This window comes from Sipha flava, unplaced genomic scaffold (genome assembly GCF_003268045.1).
Source record: "Sipha flava isolate LNK unplaced genomic scaffold, YSA_version1 66_pilon_pilon, whole genome shotgun sequence".
Taxonomy (NCBI): domain Eukaryota; kingdom Metazoa; phylum Arthropoda; class Insecta; order Hemiptera; family Aphididae; genus Sipha; species Sipha flava.
Window position 1 is genome coordinate 1,829,406 of NW_020273606.1, and position 20,319 is coordinate 1,849,724.

The 20,319-nt window shown below is 23.6% G+C and overlaps 1 protein-coding gene across 4 annotated transcripts in view; it reads right to left on the bottom strand.

The window, feature by feature from the left end:
* The window catches only part of LOC112691741 (whirlin-like), a 34,528-nt gene that overhangs the window by 1,585 nt on the left and 12,624 nt on the right, over positions 1–20,319 (bottom strand). For 2 of the 4 annotated variants that reach the window (XM_025566119.1, XM_025566118.1), the window contains 12 exons: positions 18,882–19,220; positions 16,885–17,015; positions 16,573–16,821; positions 16,386–16,511; positions 16,148–16,323; positions 13,923–14,109; positions 13,591–13,698; positions 13,392–13,513; positions 12,337–12,433; positions 12,150–12,269; positions 8,363–8,443; positions 2,644–2,769 (listed from right to left, as the gene is read on the bottom strand). In XM_025566119.1, coding sequence (XP_025421904.1) covers positions 2,644–2,769; positions 8,363–8,443; positions 12,150–12,269; positions 12,337–12,433; positions 13,392–13,513; positions 13,591–13,698; positions 13,923–14,109; positions 16,148–16,323; positions 16,386–16,511; positions 16,573–16,821; positions 16,885–17,015; positions 18,882–19,220 — 1,862 coding nt within the window. The remainder of the gene's footprint in view (positions 1–2,643; positions 2,770–8,362; positions 8,444–12,149; positions 12,270–12,336; positions 12,434–13,391; positions 13,514–13,590; positions 13,699–13,922; positions 14,110–16,147; positions 16,324–16,385; positions 16,512–16,572; positions 16,822–16,884; positions 17,016–18,881; positions 19,221–20,319) is intronic. The other 2 variants (XM_025566120.1, XM_025566121.1) reach the window with 2 other exon arrangements.

Consider the following 20,319-nt stretch of genomic DNA (forward strand, 5'->3'; position numbering starts at 1 on the left):
TTAAAGCATTAGGAACACATTTTTCAATTTATTTTTCAGAAGATTTGCCGTAGGCACTTAGAACCTAAACAATTTAATAACATAATATGATTAACGTACATTACGTTATATATTACGATTATAATAAGAATACATAAGCCATAAGAAGGTTATACTTATTAACTATATAATTGATGTACAACAAATAATATATATATATAAAATAAGCTATGAAAAATTTAACACAATCGGCCGTCATATAAAAACTCCAAATAAAATTATATACCATTCTAGCAGTTTTAAATTTTACTTCTTTAAATAGCTGAATTCAATAGTTTGGTTAGATATTTAAAATATTCTGAAATTTAAATTAAAGGTTAAATTAAATTAATAACATTTTTTTTAAATTTTAACTAGGATTTTGTACAATAAACAGACTGTGTGTACGAATAATAAATATTTACAAGTTAAAGTCTAATAATTGAAATTCAAAAAGTTTGAGAGCGAAGCCAAGTTTTATAAATTAACCCATATAGTTTGTATATAACGTTTAATTAGTTATGAATAAAAAAAAAGAATTACTGGTGGGTAAGTATGATTATTATACAAAACCATGATGAATATTTGTAAAAATGGAGTAACTAAAACTTACATAATAAATACACATTTTTAGTGCATAATAAATATTTTTGCACAAGGATTCAAAATATTTATTGAGTTTATGTTTTAAATGTATGTCACGCATATAATAGAATCAACTAATCAAATTTTATCTGTATCATGTATAAATAAATTTGATTTGAAAGTTTACCTATCTCAATTAATTTTTATGCAAAATAGATCAATGAAAGTGTTACAAAGGGTATTAGATTTAGTCCGTGAAACAAGTAATAATGTTTATGAGTACAATATTACTTATCCATAGATATAGTATTATAGAAGGTATAAATCAATCACTGTGGGATCACCTATCTGATGTTTATTTTTCTTTTTCTTTACCATATCTAAATTAATACAATTAGTATCTAGTACAATGGTTTGTACAATTAATTAACATTAATACGTGATTATGCAAACACATGATCGAAATGAGAGATAAAAATATTTAATACAGTACTAAGTTAAATACGTTTGGAATATCATGTACAAGCTTAAAAATATTAATTTTATATGAATACATTCGTACTTATTATTCACGAGATTTCTTAAAATTGTTATGTACATGGGCACATATGTCTGTGATATATATAATGATAATTTAAAGTAATCAGCAATCATTATTCATACACATACATATATTGATTGTATTCAAATCAATATTGCCTGAATTTTTTTCTGTAACAACATAAATATTCTTTTTTACAACATCTCCTATTGGTCCGCTTACGAGTTCTAATTTTTCAATCGCTGATTCGACAATCTGCATACTATCATTTAAGGATATATTTTTTGTTTCTAATTTTGTAATTGTATGTGCAATAAAACAAAAATTCACTGAGATGGAAATTAAATCATTCTTCAATGTTTCATTTTGCATAATATTTTGAGCTAATCCAACAGCGATAGAAGTTTCTGAATCTAATTTTGAAATAATTTCTTGTATTTTCAAAAAGCGTTCACATAAATATTGAGCAACTACCAAACATGTGCTCCACCTAGTAATTATGGGCTCGGGTGATAGAGAAAGATCAGGGTATAATTTTTTAAAAGATTGAAGTACAGCTAGGAACTTTCAAAACATTTTTTTTTACATTAGCTATGGGAGAATCGACGATAAGGTATTCTGCCCTGATTGTCTCTACCACATGATGAAAACCATGCGCTAAACATGTAAGATGTATTAGCTTTGGATAAAAAATATTTAATGCTTTCCTGCCTTCACCATATAAAGAGCTGCACCACTCACAAACAAAATTACATTTTCGTGTTTTACTCCACTTGACCAGAGTAAACTCATGGAGTCATTAAACAGTTTTGCTATTGTATGATGATTTGATTTTTCAAGTTTTTCATAGTTAGGTAGTATTAGATTAGTAGGCTCATCACATAATTTCCCAATAAATATATTCTTAATGTAATTTCCCTCTACGTATGTAGTTTTATTGATTGACACCTAAATAGGCTTATCTTGATAAGATCATTCCATTCATAAATAATTTTTGTTATGTTTTATTTTATAATTTATATTAAGAAGTATTCAAATGAATAGTTCTATATTTTTGCTTATTAATTAATAATGTAGGAAGAAGTAGATACTATCCGAAGAGTTTATAATAATATGCAAATAGGAAAAATTCAACCATGTAAGGAAAACATTTTGACTAATATTTGAAATACAATGAGGTTTTTTCTATATTGAAAATTTTTTTTGATCTACTAAAATTATATTATTATTGATTAAACAATTACCTAATAGTTTATGCGTATTAAATTTTTTGAAGTTTTTATAATATTTTATTTATGTTTATTATTGTTTTATAATTTATTCAAAAATATTTATATTTTTTGTAAATAATATACAACATAAAATAAATATATATTTTTAGAAAGAATATACTTATTTCAAGTGATTATTTTAATTTATTAATTGGTGTTCAAATTTTCATTTATAGTTAATTTAACTTAACAATCTACCATTTAAATTACATTAAACATCATCATTACCTGAGATTCATTTTGTACGTTTGAACATGATGATTCTATAAAACCACTTTCTCTTCGATAACTTCCATCCTCGTCCAGCAATTCATTTTTACCATCATATGATCGCCCATGTTTATTTGATAATTGCTTTAAAAAATGTAATCATTTATTAATTGTTATGGGATAACATTTTATTTAACTAGCCATATAAAGTTTTATAAGATTATTATCCTGCACAAATCACGCTACATAACTTTTAATGTATCTTAAAACTATTCCAATAAATAATACAAGATGACATAACACATTGTAAAATTTTATTTTATATTCATTTTTACAGAAAATGTAGTCTCGTCATATCTTCAAAAATAAAATGTTGTTAAAAAAAATTTGGTAGCAATGAATTTTTTTTTTGTACTTGACATTTGATATTCTTTGGTTATACTCCAATCTTTAGAAACCAATATTAATAATTGAAAAATATATTTAGAAATAACTGTAGTAGTAACATATATACAATTATATAGATATAGGTATGTAACATAATTTTAGTTATATTGAGTTAAAAGATACCTATGTCTAATATGTTATCTATTGTTTAAGTTAAAAATAATGCTCAAACTATAAAATATGATATAAAACATAAGAAATGTATTCTTGTCTTTTTTTTTTTTTTTATTATTAGCCTCTAGTAAAAACTATATTCTTGTCTTTATTATAATATTTTGAGATATATCGCTACAAGATTAATATAATAAATACTGTAAGTTTAATTTAGGTAATTTTAATGAATTACTATCTGTATTGTGGCCAATTGATTAAGTTATATATTTATATTTGTAGTAGTGTGGATCAAAAAATAGACAAAAAATAAATTTTTTGAAGAATTATATTCTTACACTTAAAAATTTTTTTTATACTTCCAAATTTAATGTTTAATAAAAAAAGCATTTTAAATTATTATTTGAGTCATCCTAAGCCAAATGAATAATATTAATTATTGAAGTACGTATTAATAAATTAGTGATATAAATTGATTCATAATGTATAACATTTTTTATTTTTATTTTTAAATCAATAAGTCATATTATATTATTATGTCAACTTTTAATTATTACCTTAATAGATTTCTGAAAATATTAATTATTATTTAAGTTCAAAGGCATCCATTGGGGGTCATGAGATATATCTCTTCCTCGCTTTTCCTGTCTATTATACACTTATACATAAAATATTATAACTATTAATTTATATTAAATATAAATTAAATTTATTCTGTTATTTAATCATATCCCAAGTACAAAACTTTACCTTGAGAAAACGAATTCTAGAAATTCTAGATACTAATTATTAAGGCTCAGATTTAAATGACATGAAAATATAAAAAAAATGTATTTAAAATTAAATTTATTATTATCAGTATTTATTTATTCATTTAACGTTTTAAAAACCTAAAAAATAAGTGTTAAAATGTAATTTACATTGTAAAATGAGACCGTCTTTAATAATTTGAGATTTAAATGATCGACGGTTGTTTGCCAATAACTTTTTATATACTGAAAATGACCAACCTGACTTAACTTAAAATTAAGCTTTTTTTCATTAGTTTATAGTTAAAATGCCATAAGTAAAATTGCCATTTCTTAAGGCATTTTAATTTTAATTTCGTTTGTACGATAAAAAAAAAAATACAAATGTTCGTAAAATATGTATCATGTACAACATATCTTACTATCAGTACTTTCAATGTAATGTGTAACTAGGCTGAATACTATACAACAATCAGCCACACGCACCACTGGTATAATATTATCGCTCGATAAGAGAATATTCCGATAAGTTGTATACAATTAAATTGACTAATTGATTGGTGTGACATAAAGATATATTTCATCATTGTCTAATTTAAAACCAAATTGCCTGATGTTTTATTGTTTAAAAAGAAATTGATCTATATTACGTAGTACAATGTTTATTACAATAAAATCAATTGTTTTAATCATAATACGATAAATAGGTTGATAATATCCTAAAAAACTTTAAAAGGTATTAAAAACATAAAAGATGACCTAAAAAGTATAAAATCCGCTAAAAGTGCAAAAAATGCCCCCAGAAAAATGTCATGGTTATAACATGGAACAATTGAAATACATTTTTAGTTGGAAAAGCATTGTGTTAGACATTCCAACAAAAAAAAGATGCAAATACATTGAAATCAAAGACCTACTAACTACGGACCTATAGATAACGATCGTCGAGAGGTAGTGAGGCATCAATCATACGTGTCTCCTCATGGATTTTTGATGATGGATGCCTTTCCTTAAGTAATTAAAGAAAAAAAATCATAATGAAACAGTTGAATTTTTTGTTTTAAGAACAGATTTGCTGTAATCAGGATAATTTTTTCGGTACTCAGAAACTAGTTGTAAAGAAGTTGGTTTTCATCATAGGTTATTTTAAATCTTAGATCAATGCAACTCCCCTTTCTGTCAAGTTATTGGTTATTTGAAGTTTTTTATAAACTTTCTCTGCTTCTAAGTAACTTTTACTTATTCCAGTTTCTCAGAAATGTTTGACACTAATTTCTATTAAAATTTTCATTCTTTTTATTTGCCATTCATGAAGCTGCAGATTTTTTAAATCACGTTGGGTTATATTATGCCGTACATGGTTTATAAAACCAGCTATTTCTTGCCTCAGTTTCTCACGATGTCGTTGATATCGTTTTATCATACGAAAGCATCAATATCTTCGCCAAGACTTTTTACTGAAGCTCCAAGAGTAAAAGTTGCTAACCGACTTTAGTTCTACCTAACATAGATGCTATTTCTGTAGTTATTAAAGATATTAGTTTCTTCTTTCTTCAATAAACATGTTTTGATTTTTTTTTTCTTAACTTGAGAAAATTATCATCTAAATAACTATCACTAAAATTATTATCTATAGCAGTGATGCCCAACCCGCGGCCGGCAGGCCACATGTGAACCACGAAGGTATTCTATATGGCCCATTACGAATTTTTTAAAATAAAAAAAAAATTTAAAAATGTATGAAAAAATGTTTAAATTATTTATTTATTTATTATACTATTTTTATTTAAATTTATGAATTCGTTTAAATAATTATTCCAAAAAATACAATTATGTATACTTCAATTCATAATCTTTTCAATAAACAATAAAAAGTAAGAAAACAAGTCCAATATATAAGATTATTTTTGTACTTTTATACTTTGTGGCCCACTTGAAGATAATTGTTTACCAAAGTGACTCCCCAAAGGAAAAAGGTTGGGCATCACTGATCTATAGTATCTAATGATGCGAAATCATGAGCACTTCTTGAATTGCGATTGGTGACATTTTCTTTTTAAAGCCGTAATTTTTCTTCTCACTCTTTATTACAATTCTCTTTTTGAGTAGCAATAACGTCCAATGTAGACATAAAAAAGTTTCTTCCTGGATCTCGTTGTGCTGGTAAAAACTGTATATCTTTATCAACCGTTTTTTTAAAACATTATCATCACTAATATCAAATAGATTGGCAATTTTTTAACGAAACCCACATTCTTGTTGACGATGAAGCTCTGTTTATCTATCTTTATATTTTAATAGATTAAACCATTGATTATAGGGCTTTGTAAACTTATTTAGATCTTTATATTTCCGAGTTATCGATATTGTTATTTTATTCCAAGTCTATATCAATAATACTTTAAAAATTTTAGCACATGTATATTTAAAAAAAAAAAATTTCAGTTTGATAAACACGAAAAAAATACCTAATGCTTCACCATTAGATGGTAATCGAATACTAGGAACATTAGGAATAGATTGATCAATCAAGTAAATATGCGTTTGACTCCGTGTTCTAATTTTTATTTTTACTAAATAAATTGATATTATAGAATTAATATCAATTTACCTATAAAAACACACGAAAAAATGACTCTATAATTAAAACTGCATTTTCAGAGTCACAGTATTTTATTTTAATTATTGACATTACACACAGGCGCGGATCTAAAAATTAAAAATGGGGGGGGGGGCTAGTAAAGTGAATTACTGTCATAATTTGTTGTGCATGTCGATTTGTACGAAGTCCTTCTTACGTCTAATTTTTTAAATATTTTAAGTACCTATGTCCGATATGATTCTACCTAATATTTAAGGAAGGCTTTAGCCCAATAGCCCCTCTCCCAGTTTTATCCGCGTTTGATTACACATACTGTTTTAATATACCGATAAGCATTACACAAAAAGTTTATAATGACAAAAATCTAAAAGTAAATAATATTACATACATTTATTTAATTAAAAACCATATAAAAACATAAAGAGCTAAAATGTACGTTCATCAACAGTTCGCGCACACGATTATCATTAATAACTTATGCGCATGTACTATCGTCGGGTTATTGATTAATTTTATAAAATGTAATGATATTTATAAAATACAAAAATTACTACATTCATATTTTATAGTTATTGATGATTTACGAAAATAACACAATTGTGACTGTAATAAGTATATTAATTTTACTAGTACCATATATTTTATAAACAAAATAAAAATTAAGTTGCTTGGGATGACTCAAAAATTATTTTATTTTATAAATATTAATTAGTAAATTATTTTTTAGACTATAGAGTAAAACATTAGGTGGTATGAACTCAACATTAATTATCTTCGATTTTGTAGACCACCCTAATTTAAAATGATTAAAACCAATTTTTATAAACTTAAAACTCCACTATAGGTTACTAAAATACAGTACATAAATTTAAATGATAAATAATGAGTCAAAATTTTAAATCGGATGATATGATTTGTAAAAATTTTTTTTATATAAAATCAAACAATAATAGCGACTACACATGCTCAATGTTAGCACTTATATGTCTGTTGAACATTAGAGAATTACTACACGAAATAGGCATCGAGAATTGATAACACAAATATTTAACCATTGATGACAAATGGTAATTCCTTTTAAAAAAAACTATTATTTCAAATTTTAAACAAAGCAATGTCTTGTATTGTAGTCGGTAATTTTAATAATAAATAGTATATTTAGTTAAAAAAAAAAATTATAATAAACGAAATCTGGGATTATTTATTATAGTAATTTAAAGTTATAGTTATTTAAAGGATTTTTTTTTTTATTCTGACCTATCTTATAACAAATAAATACTTACTTAACGGACCCTGCTTATTAAAAATAAAAACCAAATTGATAACAATTGTGAAATAAAGAAAGCCATATTTTATTAAGTACAAAATTATATATATACCATTATTTATATAAAAAAAATATTCGTGATACAGTGAGTAAATTAAAAAAAAAGCCATTAAGTTATTTTAACTCTGAAGTGCACTTACAGGGTATGTACAAAAAATTAATTTACCTATGTATAATTTTGGATTATGGTCTTAAGTAGCTGAAACACTAAAGGATTATAAAACATGCCAAATTTTTAATTTGAAGGTTTGTTATTTGAAAAAATTGTTACAGATATATAAGAAATATAAATTGAAACTACAGTTCTTTAGAAGCTCTAAAATGAATTATAGATCAACTAAATAAAACATATAAACACAGAGCAGTAAATAAGATAATATAAGATAAAATTCTAGTTATAGATGAAAATAGAAGACGGTGTTCCAAAACTAAAGAAAACATATCTAACTACTTGGTTCACATACAAAACTAAATGGAACTGAAACATCAGCTGAAACTTACTAGAGAACTTCCATAGTACCAGGATTTCAATTTTTGGGTCCATCCCCCTAAGTGGGATCGCAGTCCCTCCAAGTATCCACTCTGAAAGCATCAGCAACGTTATTTGCGTAAAATTTAAAAAATACCTATAAATTAAGTAGCAATAAAATTGTATGTAATTATTTTTATTGTTTATAATTTATTTAAATAGTTTTTCTTATCGAATTCATGTAGTCAATTTAAAACATATACAAATTTCAATAAAATTTTACTGTCATAAATAAAAATAAATGCGCTACTCAAGACCAATTTAACCAGAGAAATAAAATAATATAACAACTTAATTAATTTATGAGATAAATATATATCCTTGAGTAGATACTATTTCAAAACAGATATTAAATAAAATAAATTTCAATAGTTTCATAAAATTTGAAATTTACCGAAAGAAATAATAATGAAGTAAATTGTCTATGTGGATAGGAAAGTGGGGATACTACTGACAAGTGCACTTCCACATATATTAGTATTAGCTAGTGAGGGCTACATCTATAATTTTATTTGTATTTTAATAAACTTGTTTTATACTTCAATGCTTGGAATATAATATATTATGCATAATTAAAAAATAACAAGTACCTAACAAAAATGAACCAAAAAAAAAAAACACTTCATCTTCAAATCTTAAAACGTAATAAAATTACTTAATATATTAACACCTATAAAATATTATAATAATTAAAAATAATTATTAAGTAAAATGTAGTCTTAGAATAAATTAATTTTATTTAAAATTCATAAATTCCTCGAACAAATATCTACATAGGTACATTATTCCATAAAGTTAACTTAACATATTTTTCTTAATTAGAATAGATACTTATTAAGACATTTATCGGTTCATTGTTTGATGTTGATTTTCAATATAATTTTATTTTATTTCAAATTTAAATAACATTCATGAATTAATTTTGTTCATATTAAATATAATTAACTATATATATATATATATTATATAATTATAAATTATATACTGATAACTGATTACAGCATGATCATTGATTAATAAAAAATATCTTACACTTTATTTAATTCTTGATTAAATTGTAATATTATTATTGTTATTTTTATTTAATCTTGAATGATTAATGTACTAAAAGAGGTCAGTTTTTAAATTCTCGTATAAGTATTGCCAAATCAAAAAATAAAAATTATTAAATAAATAATGTAATTATAATATACTTATCATTTATTGTAGTAATATTACAAATGAGGTAAGGTTTTATCAAAAGTTAATCCTTTTATAACTTTTCTATAAATGTAATATTTTGAAAACAACATTTTTCGAGTCTTAATTTATAAAATTGAAGACTTAAACATTTTATATTGTTTACATATAAAATTAAATATATTAAGCTAGTTATTAAAGTCACAATTTCAAAAAAAATTTTAAAATTATTAAGTTTTAGTTTTACCAATTAAATTTTGGATCACAACAAAATTTTGATTCACAGACAATGATGAATTTTCTTTTAAAAATACAAATATTTTGTAACAATAGTTGAATTATTAATTTCTTCAATATTAAATATAATACATTTTTATTGGAAAATAGTTTTTAAAAAAAATGTAATAGTCTGGTGAATACTAGTAATAAAAGTAGTAAAATAGTAGAAAAAAGTGTAATTATGGACATCTAAAATATCTAAAATGTCTTAGCAGAACATTGTTAGTTCATTATAGTAAATTGCCATGTACTACCAATCGATTGGGATACACTGAATTATTATGTTATGGATAAAATAATTTTTGCTATACCTAATAAAATTTTGTTATATCCAAAATATAAAACTGTATTTTCCCTTCACTATATTTCGGACAAAAATAAAATTTTACACTTGAAGCAAATTCATTAAATAAAATACTACCCAAGTAACATTTATTTTCATCCATTTCAATTTTTATAATAAATATTTTTATAATTAGTTTAAATTTCTTAATTCGTTTTAAATAGTTTTTTTATACAATATATTAAATTTGAGAAAACAATTTTTTTAAACTTCACATATTAATGATTTTTTTCGTATTAGTTGTTTTATTCTACCTTCGTGTATTTTTTTTTTTTATAGGTTGCATGAAAATGAGTTTGACTGATTTTAACAAGGTTTAATTAGCAGCTAATTAATGTAATTTAATCGATTACATGCAATGTAAATAAATAACAAATTATTATTAAATAATCAACCACGCTAAAAAATTATAGTTTAAAAAATATAGCGATCTAGTTTAAATCAATAAAATAGTAAAACAAACAGTATGATTGATACATTTTAAATTTTTAACTTTAATGAACATATGAATGTAAATGATAAAATAAAATAATTTTCTAAAGAACTACAATGTTTTCTATTATTTATATATAAATTTAATTTTTAAGTTAGATTTATCACGATCTAATTACATTAATGAGTTATAATGAAAATGTACTGAATTTCATACTATTTTATGATATTATTTTTTTTCTATACATACTTAATATTACTAAATTGATGATCTACCGTAAAACCAAAATACAAGAAAAATGAAGTGTAAAAAGTATCCAATTAATTATAACTAATTTTTAAATTGTGACTTACAAATAAGTGTTTCAGCTATTGTTATACCAAATCCAATTTAAATATACATTAACCGTTGTACTAGTGTACCGACACCGTACAAAATAGAGTTTGTAGGTACTTCCTTAAGTAAATCGTAACCAATAACCATTATACCAATAGATTATGTGGGTTTGTATAATAAGGCACTCATGCACTTTACTCGTATATTAAAATTAAACTAAATGGCTAAATCTAACAGTGCTTATAGAATTTATAATTTTTATTTGAAATACAATTAAGTAATTAATTTTCATAAATCACTACAAAATATTATTTTATAGGAGTATTTTTGAGCAAATATAAGATTTTTCTATAATATAAGTATATAATCAGCTGTTAAAATATATGATACACATGACAAACTTAGAGAACTAGATAGTTTTATTAATACGGTCAAATAATAAAATGAGTACAAATAATATTTTAAAATATATTAATAACTAATATAGATACCTATGTAGTTCATTATAATATGTAATATTTATGTGTATAAGACACTTTGTTTCCATATTTAAATAAAAACATTGATACCTAGAAATTGTTTGTAAATATAATAATTTTCAAGATGGAGCAATTAAAATAGGTTCTGTTCTATCAAACCAAAATATTTCCAAGATTAAAAACAGGTATATTTTAACCGAATTGAAAAGAAAAATATTATTTTATATTTTTTTAGTATTAAATATTATTTGTTAACAATAAAAATTAAATTATTTTGATACTATTACATTGTTCTGCAGTTTAATTATTTTTGTTTTTTTATATATGTTAATTTTTTTTATTTATTAAATATGCTAAAAATTTTTTTAATATATATTAATATATTTTTATTAATATATTATTCATATTTACGATGTATTAATATTTAGTTTAAATCAAATAATTTTAACTTTTCTTATTTAAACTGATAATTTTGATTTTTGATAAATTATCTAGTAAATTACTATTGAATTATGTCTTATTGTAATGTAACACCAGAAGTCAAGAAATTGTATCGAATAAATTAAAAATAACAAAATATTACTTGATATACCTACGAGTTACCTATTCTGTAAAGTATTTTGACTGGATATTTAATGTAGTTTATACATTATTTAAAATGATTCAATTCTAATGTTTTAAACTAATAACATTACTATATTGTACTTTACCGAAGACCTAGTCATATTAGATTCATCATAAATGCCTGAATTTCGATGTGTATAACCAACATCAATCAACTCGTTATGATATTTTCTTGGTAAAAGCTCAGTTTCCAAATCACCATAATCCTAAATAAATACATATGAGGATCAAAAGAATCTATATTAATCATTATTAAATTGAATTATATCTTACTTGATGGCTATATTCGAATTCTTCAACTTCCATGTCTCTATGGGATTGTTCATTGGTTTTCATCGGAGAATGTTTTCCCTCTGATTTTCTATCAGTACTAAAATTAAACATAACTCTTCAGTCATAACAATATAAATACTATTATTCAATTATCTAAACAGAGTTTTTTATTTACAACAATATAATGCTATATTATTTACAAATAAGTTACTAAAAAAAATATGAGAATGAATGAATTTATTAACATTAATTTTCATACGCAAAAAATGATGGGTACAATATACTCATATTTCACATAACATAAGCATAATCAAATGTTCTACAATATTTTTAAATTATTAATATAATATACTCAAAATTACTTCTCTAAATTTTATGTTGTTACGAAGAAATGGATCTTAATAAATCTATCATTTATTCAATATTTACCTAAATATTCGATGTTATACATTAATCACTGAAACTTTTGAATTTATAAATAAATATACTGTAACTGAAAGAAAAATTAAAAAATAAAGAAATCTAAAGATGGTTTTAAATTTATAAAATACTACTGAAGATGAATGTAACATTCACAAAAAAATTTAAAAAAATACAACAAATACAGATTATACATTAAGAGTATAATCTAGATCTATAATCTATATATTATCTTCAAGTATACTAAACCCAAATCAAAATATGTTCTAGGTAAGGTAAATTTCAAATAACATTAGTAACTGTTTTAATTATTTATAAATCTGAATTTTATGCATTGGTATGTATTATTTATTTTGCGAGACATTTTTATACATTTTTGTGTTTTATAGTTTATACTTCTAAATATTTATTTTAATAATTGTTAATCACTAATTTTTATACTTAAATAAAATTATGGTACTCACATAGAAATATAATAATGACAATTATTACATAAAATAGGCAATCAAATAATTTTTCAAAGTAGAAATAACTCACAGAAAATACATTTATTTGACATAAATATATTTAATCGAAGACTTTAATTTAACTTAATATTGATAATAAGAATTTTTTATGTAATATTAATTGAGTACCTAGTCCTATAATTTGAATCTGAATAATCAATAGTCCCAATATCCATCCCAGAATTCTCATTAGGAAAATCGAATCCTTTACTTTGTCCTCCGGCTATATTTGAATTAAAACCATCGAGTTTCTGAAATATATAAGTATGCAATACAATAGGCATTTTTCCCCTTTAGGCAAGCGTATAATTTTTAATGACATTCTTACTCGGGAGTGCGTTTTTCTGGATTCCCGTCCTCTTCTATAAACCAACTGATCAAATCGGTCTCGATCTGAGGGACCTATAAGTTCGCGCAATTCCGTCAACAGCGTAAACTAAAAAACCAGACCGTAATTAATATAATCATAACCATTTGATGAGACAATGAAATGGATCAATTTAAACAAAAACTACAGAAAATAAATGTTCAGAATTCAATATAATATTTATGTTTAAATTGTTCCATTTTGCTTTCCTGTTTTAATGTAGATATTTCTAGTTTTTAAAAAAGCTTGAAGTGTACTTTTTATAATAATTACAAATCTAAATTTTTGTTCACCTTATCAGTTGTATTGAGCAATTCAAAAAGTATAGTAATAAATGCGTCAATAGACATTCGAGAACACGAATACTCATCCAAATAATACCGCAAAGTATTAAATTCATTTTTCGTCAGCAAAATTCGAGCTTTTTCCTCTACCATTTGAGATGCAGCTGAAGTCCCTAATTTCAAAGCACCGTCAGCACTAAAATTAATATTGCTAAGTTAGATTTAATAATATTTAAGCTTTAAATAATATTAAATATAAAAATATAAACGATTTATAGATTATTATTTAGTTGATGAATATTAATGAAATAATTGCATAAAAATAAAATAAATACGTTATCTTATTTTTATTTTAATTAATAACACTAAATTATAATTCAATAAAGATGAATTATTATTATATTTTAACACCTCCAAATTGTTATTAAAGGAAAACCTTTTACTTTAATGGTTTGCTCCTAATAGAATTAAATAAATATAATATTTTAAAACAAATTTACACCTCATAAAATATTGAATGTGTACCAATATTTACAAAAGTTCGCTCACTTAATTAAAATCAAATATTTTGGTTAGCCAATGTATAACTCAAAATCCTAAACAACATATATTTAACAATTATAACATTGGATTTAATTTTTATTTAATTATGTTAATAAGAACTTTAGACTAGTGAAATTGTATTACTATGCAGTATCTTACATTTTTTGAATCATATTTTTTCCTAAGTATACAAATTTCTCCATCTATATATCAATTAATATAACTTAAATGACAAAATTACTTAATTTAAAGAAACCTAAGAAAATAGAGTATATTTTCGACGATAATTGAATTTTACCTTTTTCATGGTTGATATTTTGTTGATCTTCCAAAACATATATTAGTTACAATAAGTCGAATAACTACCAATTAAGCATCTGGCCATACTAGGGTAAAAAAAGGATAGAGAGTGTTTTATTTAAAATTTCAAAATATTTTGTGCTTCTAATAATATAAAAAGAAATATATAAAAAAATTAAATACCTTTAAAATATAATATTTTATCTTACAAACCTTAACATTTTATAAAAAAATTTAATCTTTTATATTAATAAACAAGACTCGATAAGCAAGTAAAAGAAAATTAAATTAAATTTATCTTCAATATGAACAATTAAAAGAAAACAATTTACAAATGCAAATGAATATACTCTAAAAGTTAAAAATTATTTGAAGGATATTATTACTAAATATTGTTTGTTTAATTAGAAAGTAAATATTAAATTTTATATGTGAAGAGTAATATTCATATCCTTAATATTGATCGATTTTACTAAATTTTTACTCACTATTAAATATACTAATATTTTCTCATTGTTTTTAGTTGGGTTTAACTGAAATTTTTAATAATTAATGCAAAATTACTCAATCCTCATTTATAATATTTACTATTGTAAAATTGTGATAAACAATTTATTGATACTAAAAAATTGAGATAGTTTAAAAAGTCATAATATTTTGGCTTGTATGTATTAGATAGAATCATATTATAATAATGTACATGCACAAATAAAATATAAGTAGTATTAAAAAAAGTGGTATATTTATATTATAACATTGTAATGGTAAAAATCTTCTTTATATCAATTATTAAGAGAAAAACGTATATCAAAACATTTTTAATTTTTTTTTTTTTTAATTTTCTGTTCGATTACATAAATTATATTCATATAAATGAAATGGTTAATATTATTGTATGCTTTTATTTAAGTTTTTATCCATTTTTTAAATTTTATTTAAAAAATTATCTTACAAATATCTCGAGAATAATTAAACTTTTTTAAAAAATGAATATATTTGTATGACCAAAAATGTTCATATTTTGATAGTTTTATTTTAGGAATTATCTCAAATGCAATGAATAAATCAACACCGATAAAAAGTTCTAAACAATATTTAAAATATACTAAACTCAATACCAACTAACATTAAATATAGAAATATCTATTGATTATAAACAAACAAATTTATAAGTATTACATGTTGATCTTAACTAAATAAATGAATCTAAATAAAATATATGTTAGCAATCTATTCACTATAATTTGAAGCTTTTATGTTAAGAAGTATGATAAAAATTTTTCCTAAAATACATAAATAATTTTTTAAAAACTACACAATAGTTACATAAGAAATGTATAATTATTGCATTTAATAGGTTAAGTATGCAATAAATATAATTTTGATCTTACTTGTCAATAGAATGATTCCAAGTATCTGGATTGTACGTTGTGCAAGAATGAGGAACTTTCCCAACATCTCTAACAGTTAGGGTCATTTGTTTTTGAAATTTTAATTGATTTACTGCTTCATCGTGTGATAAATTTAAAAACGATTGACCATTTACTTCCAAAATTTGATCACCAATCTGAAGAAAAATATTTTGACAGCAATCAAATTACACAAAATATAATTAAAATTAAGTTTTACCATTAGTCCTGATCTATCGGCAACAGAATCTTTATCAATACCAGTGATAAAAATACCTAAATTATACTCGGTTCCTCCTCTAATCATTAAACCAAGACTTTGCCCCGGTTCAATCACCAATTCCACCTTAAATCATTTTTGTAGAAAAAACATAGAAAAATACATTTAAATTCATTATAAAACTTACTTTTCTTATTTTGTCTTTAGATGAACGAGTATAGGACCATTTTGAATAAGGGGAAATTGGTTTAGCATATTCTAAAGGTGGGGAGACTGGTTGGCCCTTACGATTTATCCATGAATACGTCCTGCTCAATCCCCACGCTTCATCTTGGTTAGTGTTCTCATTATCATCTTTTTTGTGCATGGTAGACATCGATTGAGGTGGCGATGGACATTTTACCGTCATGGTAATTTGTCGGTAAGTCTTAAAAATCTAATAAAAAAAATATTAAATTACTAAAATCATTTTAATTCAATATACATTTTTATTTCATACTTTTAAAGCTTCTTCATGTGAAATACTTGAAAATGGCCTCCCGTTTACTTCCAAAATTGAATCTCCTGGTTTAAGACCAACGCTCTCTGCTATACTTCCTTCTTCTACTCGCGAAATATACACTCCAACATCTATCAAAATAAATATATTTAATATTTATAAAATTCACATTAAGTACGATGAAGTTATAAAAGAAATACAGGGCGAAATACCACGATGTATGATGTTTCGTGTTATATAGTTTTAATAGGATAAAATCTGGAAGAAGTTAATAATAAGTTAGATGAGTGGAGGTTAGCCCTTGAAGAAAGAGAACGAGAATTATTAGAAATAAAACAGAGTATAAAAAGTATAAATTTGGAGGAAGATACCAAGAAGTTGAGGGAATGAGGAAATCTATGAGTGATGATAAATAAAAATAAAATTATAAATAAACGATGATGTGACAGGTGAAGTTGAGAACTTTAAATATTTAGGATCATTGATACAAAATGACGTGGCTTTGACACAGGATTAAGCGCAGTTGGATAAAATGGCTCTTTAAGTGTTGTGCGTTTTATGTGATAAGAAAATTCCAGCGAGGCTGAAAAGTAAATTTTACAGAAATGTAGTGAGTTTACAACTATGCTGTATGGTTTAAAGTGTTGTTGATCGACAAAAGAATACAACAGAATATGAGTGTTGTAGAAATGAGAATGCTTAGATCATTGAGTGGAGTAAAAAGAGAGATAGAATGAGGAACAAATATGTTAGAGGTAGTATGGTGTAGCATCGATAAGGGATAAGATGAGAGAAAATAGACTGAGATGGTTTGGGCATGCGATGAGGCGAGAGGAAACAAAAGCAATAAAAGTGATTATGAAATAAACGTTGAAGGGAAAAGAAGGAAAGAAAGACCAAAAAATAGATGGTTGATTACGATTAAGAATTATATGAAAGCCTCTGATGTGTACGTAGGGGATGTAGAAAATCGAGACGAGGAGATTTAGGACTAAATTGGTCAATCCAAAATAGTTAGAAAAACGGCAAAGGAGAAAAAGAAGAAAACTTTTATGACAAACATGTATCACAAATGTATGATAAACATCAACATTTTTTTATATTACCTACTTTGACATTATTACAGATATAAAAAAAAATAAAATATGCTCTATTCTATTATAATACATATGTAGCTAGATATATCTTATACTTAATTATTTATATGCCAGATTAACTTGATCTAATATATAATACTCGTATATGATATATTGAATAAACAAATTAAAATAAACATAATATATATAAATTAAAAAGGGATATCTCAATATAAAATATGACAGTATAAATTAATAAATAACCTTTGGAAACTTTATTAATAGTAAAAAAAGAAGAAACAAATAAGAAATGTAGTATTTTTTATTGATGTTTATTATAGGATAGAAAAAATACTTATAACATCAAGAAGTATAATTAACCTGTCTATATTTACGATTAAATCTTTTATTCTGGAAAGTCTAAAAAAATTATTTCTTACGTGTATGACCTTCTTTTTCTTCAATGTCAAACATTCAAGAAAAAGTAATAATTATTAAAAGTTTAATTTTATTACTTTAGCTTGTCTACATACAATTATATACGGTTAATACTAGTAAAGTAACTACAGTGATGCCATAAAACTCAATAATTATTTTAAAATTAGACTCCAATATTTTCATTATAATTAATGTTTCAAAATATAGAGAAGTTTTAAAAGTTTAGAAAAATAACGGAAATATTTTATATTTATTTCAACAATTTTTATTGAAAAAAAAAATTTAGCAGGTAGATATTAATAGCCAATTTATGCTCATATACGTTTTAAAATAATGTGATATTACTAAATTAAATATATGGTAACTATGTTTCAAATCGATAAAATATGAACGTTATATCATATTTTATAATCATGACTAGTATAATATATTGTTTAAAACTATCATATTTCGGAATACATGAGAAAAAATTAGTATACTTACTTGACTCATCTGCGCCACCTTTAACACAAATACCAAAACCTTGACTGGACGGACTTCCTGAAGTTACATTAGGTCTCGACATAGATATCGTACGTACTGTAAGATTATCATTGTGTATTGTCGATGATGTGTTATGTGATTGCGAAGTATTTGATCCATGTGGTGGTGGTGATTGCGGCTTAGTATTAGACACATGATAAGAAGAAGACGCATTGTAATTAGGCGCTGTAAACATTTTAAGAACTTGTTCTGGTGAAATAGGCCTCTTTTTTCCAGAACTTCCGCGTGAGCCAGCATTATTAGAGCGATTATTATGTGCCTGGGGCATGCTACCAGTGCCTATTTAAAAAATAAATGCGTAGTCTATATATTTAAAATATAATTAAAGACCATATAGATAAAGATAATATACACGTTGTGCTATACTTAAATTCTTAAATTGTTAGCTAGAGTATATAAAAGTATTACTTGGTACACATATTATAAATTTATGTATTACAAGTACTAATTATGAACCAAATTTTATTTCAATACACCCAATTAAATAAAATAAATTTTGTAAATCTGTTCAATAACTATATTTCATAAAATTATAAAAAAATAAAATAATATTCAATAAATAGAAAATTAATAAATAAATGTTTAGCTTGAAGTATTATTATTATAATTGTAATAGATGAACGGTTTCGAATTAAAAATTCACTATCAAACATGCAAGAATTTGTTGTATTAATTAATTTTATTAATTTTCAGACAAAGCATTTATTTATTAATTCTGTGCATAAACTCTTTATTTATATTAATTTTATTTACATAACTATAAATCGTTGTATCATTATACATCAAACTTACTATAAAAATGTATTTATTATCATCCATTTATGGTTATTTTTATTAAGTAAAATCTTTTGTTGTAAGGTATTTGATTAATTTTATAGTTGATTATGTATTTTCTGTATTCAAACAGAATAATAGTCATGTCATATTTAATGGCAAAGCTATGCAATATTCTTAATATTCTGTATGTCTTAAAATTGTGTTTCATGAAATTAAAAACAATTCTCATTAAATTCTTGTCAAAAATATAGAACAAGATATTAGAAAATCACAATTCAGTACCTACATACAATGTTGTTTATAATACATAAATTATATAATTTTATTTTCGCGTCACAACTCATAAATAATTGGATAAAAGTGATTTAATTAATTACTCGTATTTAGCTTATATATATATATATATATATATATATTTATATCAAGGCCATCCATCGGAGGTTCCCAGATCTTGGGCTTTGCGCTTATTGCTTAAATTTGGGGCCTTGCGTTTGAAATATGTAATAAAATTTGTTTAACATTATTTATTTATTTTTTATATTAAATAAAAGCCTCGACAACATCGTAGTTAAAAAATTATTTTTAAAATAAATATAATTTT